The 1261-nt window shown below is 47.7% G+C and overlaps 1 protein-coding gene across 1 annotated transcript in view; it reads left to right on the top strand.

The window, feature by feature from the left end:
- The window catches only part of DOCK2 (dedicator of cytokinesis 2), a 526484-nt gene that overhangs the window by 136332 nt on the left and 388891 nt on the right, over positions 1–1261 (top strand). Inside the window, exon 25 of the mRNA XM_004696777.2 lies at positions 272–378. Within this exon, the coding sequence (XP_004696834.2) occupies positions 272–378 (107 nt within the window). The remainder of the gene's footprint in view (positions 1–271; positions 379–1261) is intronic.

The following is a 1261-nucleotide window of genomic DNA, read 5'->3' as shown; positions in this document are numbered from 1 at the left end:
GAATGTGCCTGGCATGTAGTAGGAAACTGGTCGCATTCAGCACCGCCCCCGCTGACATACTTACTAGTCGCATTCAGCACCACCCCCGCTGACATACTTACTGTGGATGCGTAGTAGGGATTACTCGGCACCCTATGCTCAACTGGGAATTTGAGGTGCCATGGGCAGGGCAAGGTCCATATAGGTTCTGTCTCCTCAGAAAGTACAGGTCAGGGCTGGACTGTGGGTGGGAGACACTGGTGTAACGTGCTCCTTTGTTCCCCTTCCTCAGCCAACTCCTGTATGAGTTCTACACCTGCATCCCCCCGGTGAAACTCCAGAAGCAGAAAGTGCAGTCCATGAACGAGATCGTCCGCAGCAACCTCTTTAAAAAGCAAGGTGAGGTCACGCTTCCGGAGTGAGCTGTGCTGATGAGCCGTGCATGCTTTGGGGGAAGTCTGGCTGCATATGACAGCTCGTCAGACGAAGAGCACATCTCTTTTTTCACAATGCCCCTGGTCCTCATAAGCACTACACGGAGAAAGTCGCTGACAACTTAGATATCAGATGCTAAATTGATTACAGGCCGGCGTAAGTTGCATTGTTTATTTCTCCTGAGAAAGTTTAATGAGGCGGCCAGTTGAAGTCATTCTGGCGTAAGGTTTTTGTGTTTCTTCCTTCCTCCCTCCATATGGCTTACGCGAGCTGTCCTTAACTTGAGGTGAAGTGGATGGAGGTTCCTTTATTAGAAAAGAGGAATTGTTAATGCAAAACCCTCAAATATTTAGAATGTCTGCTGGTTTAGTTGTTGAATTCTCGCTTTCCATGTAGGAATCCCAGGTTCAAATCCCATTAGTGCACCTCCTACCCGTCTGTCAGTGGAAGCTTGAGTTGCTGTGATGTTGAAACAGATTTTAACGGAGGTTCCACACTGAGATGGACCAGGAAGAAAGGCCTGGTAACCTAAATCTGAATAATAACCGAGGAAAATCTACACGGAGCCCAGCAGTCCAGTCTCATTGTGCAGGGGGTTACCACCAGCAGCAATAACATGAATAGACTGTCCAGCTTGTTAAAATATAGACTCCTGGAACCCACCTCAGATTCAAAAACCAGAGATTTTGACTGGGTAGGAATTTTCACTTCCTAAAACTGTAAATTATTTTGGAATTGGCAATGTGCTTACATGGATCAATATGCAAAGGTATAGACAGGGACTTTGCTTCTGAGGGGCCGGCCCCAATCCCAAGCACATGGACAGCTCTCCCTACCTGCAGAAGAA

The sequence above is a fragment of the Echinops telfairi genome, unplaced genomic scaffold (assembly GCF_000313985.2).
Source record: "Echinops telfairi isolate 266 unplaced genomic scaffold, ASM31398v2 ScPeMD7_7469;HRSCAF=8507_0, whole genome shotgun sequence".
NCBI lineage: Eukaryota > Metazoa > Chordata > Mammalia > Afrosoricida > Tenrecidae > Echinops > Echinops telfairi.
The sequence above is the reverse complement of the archived record's forward strand: the minus strand, read 5'-3'. Positions and strand labels throughout refer to the sequence as shown.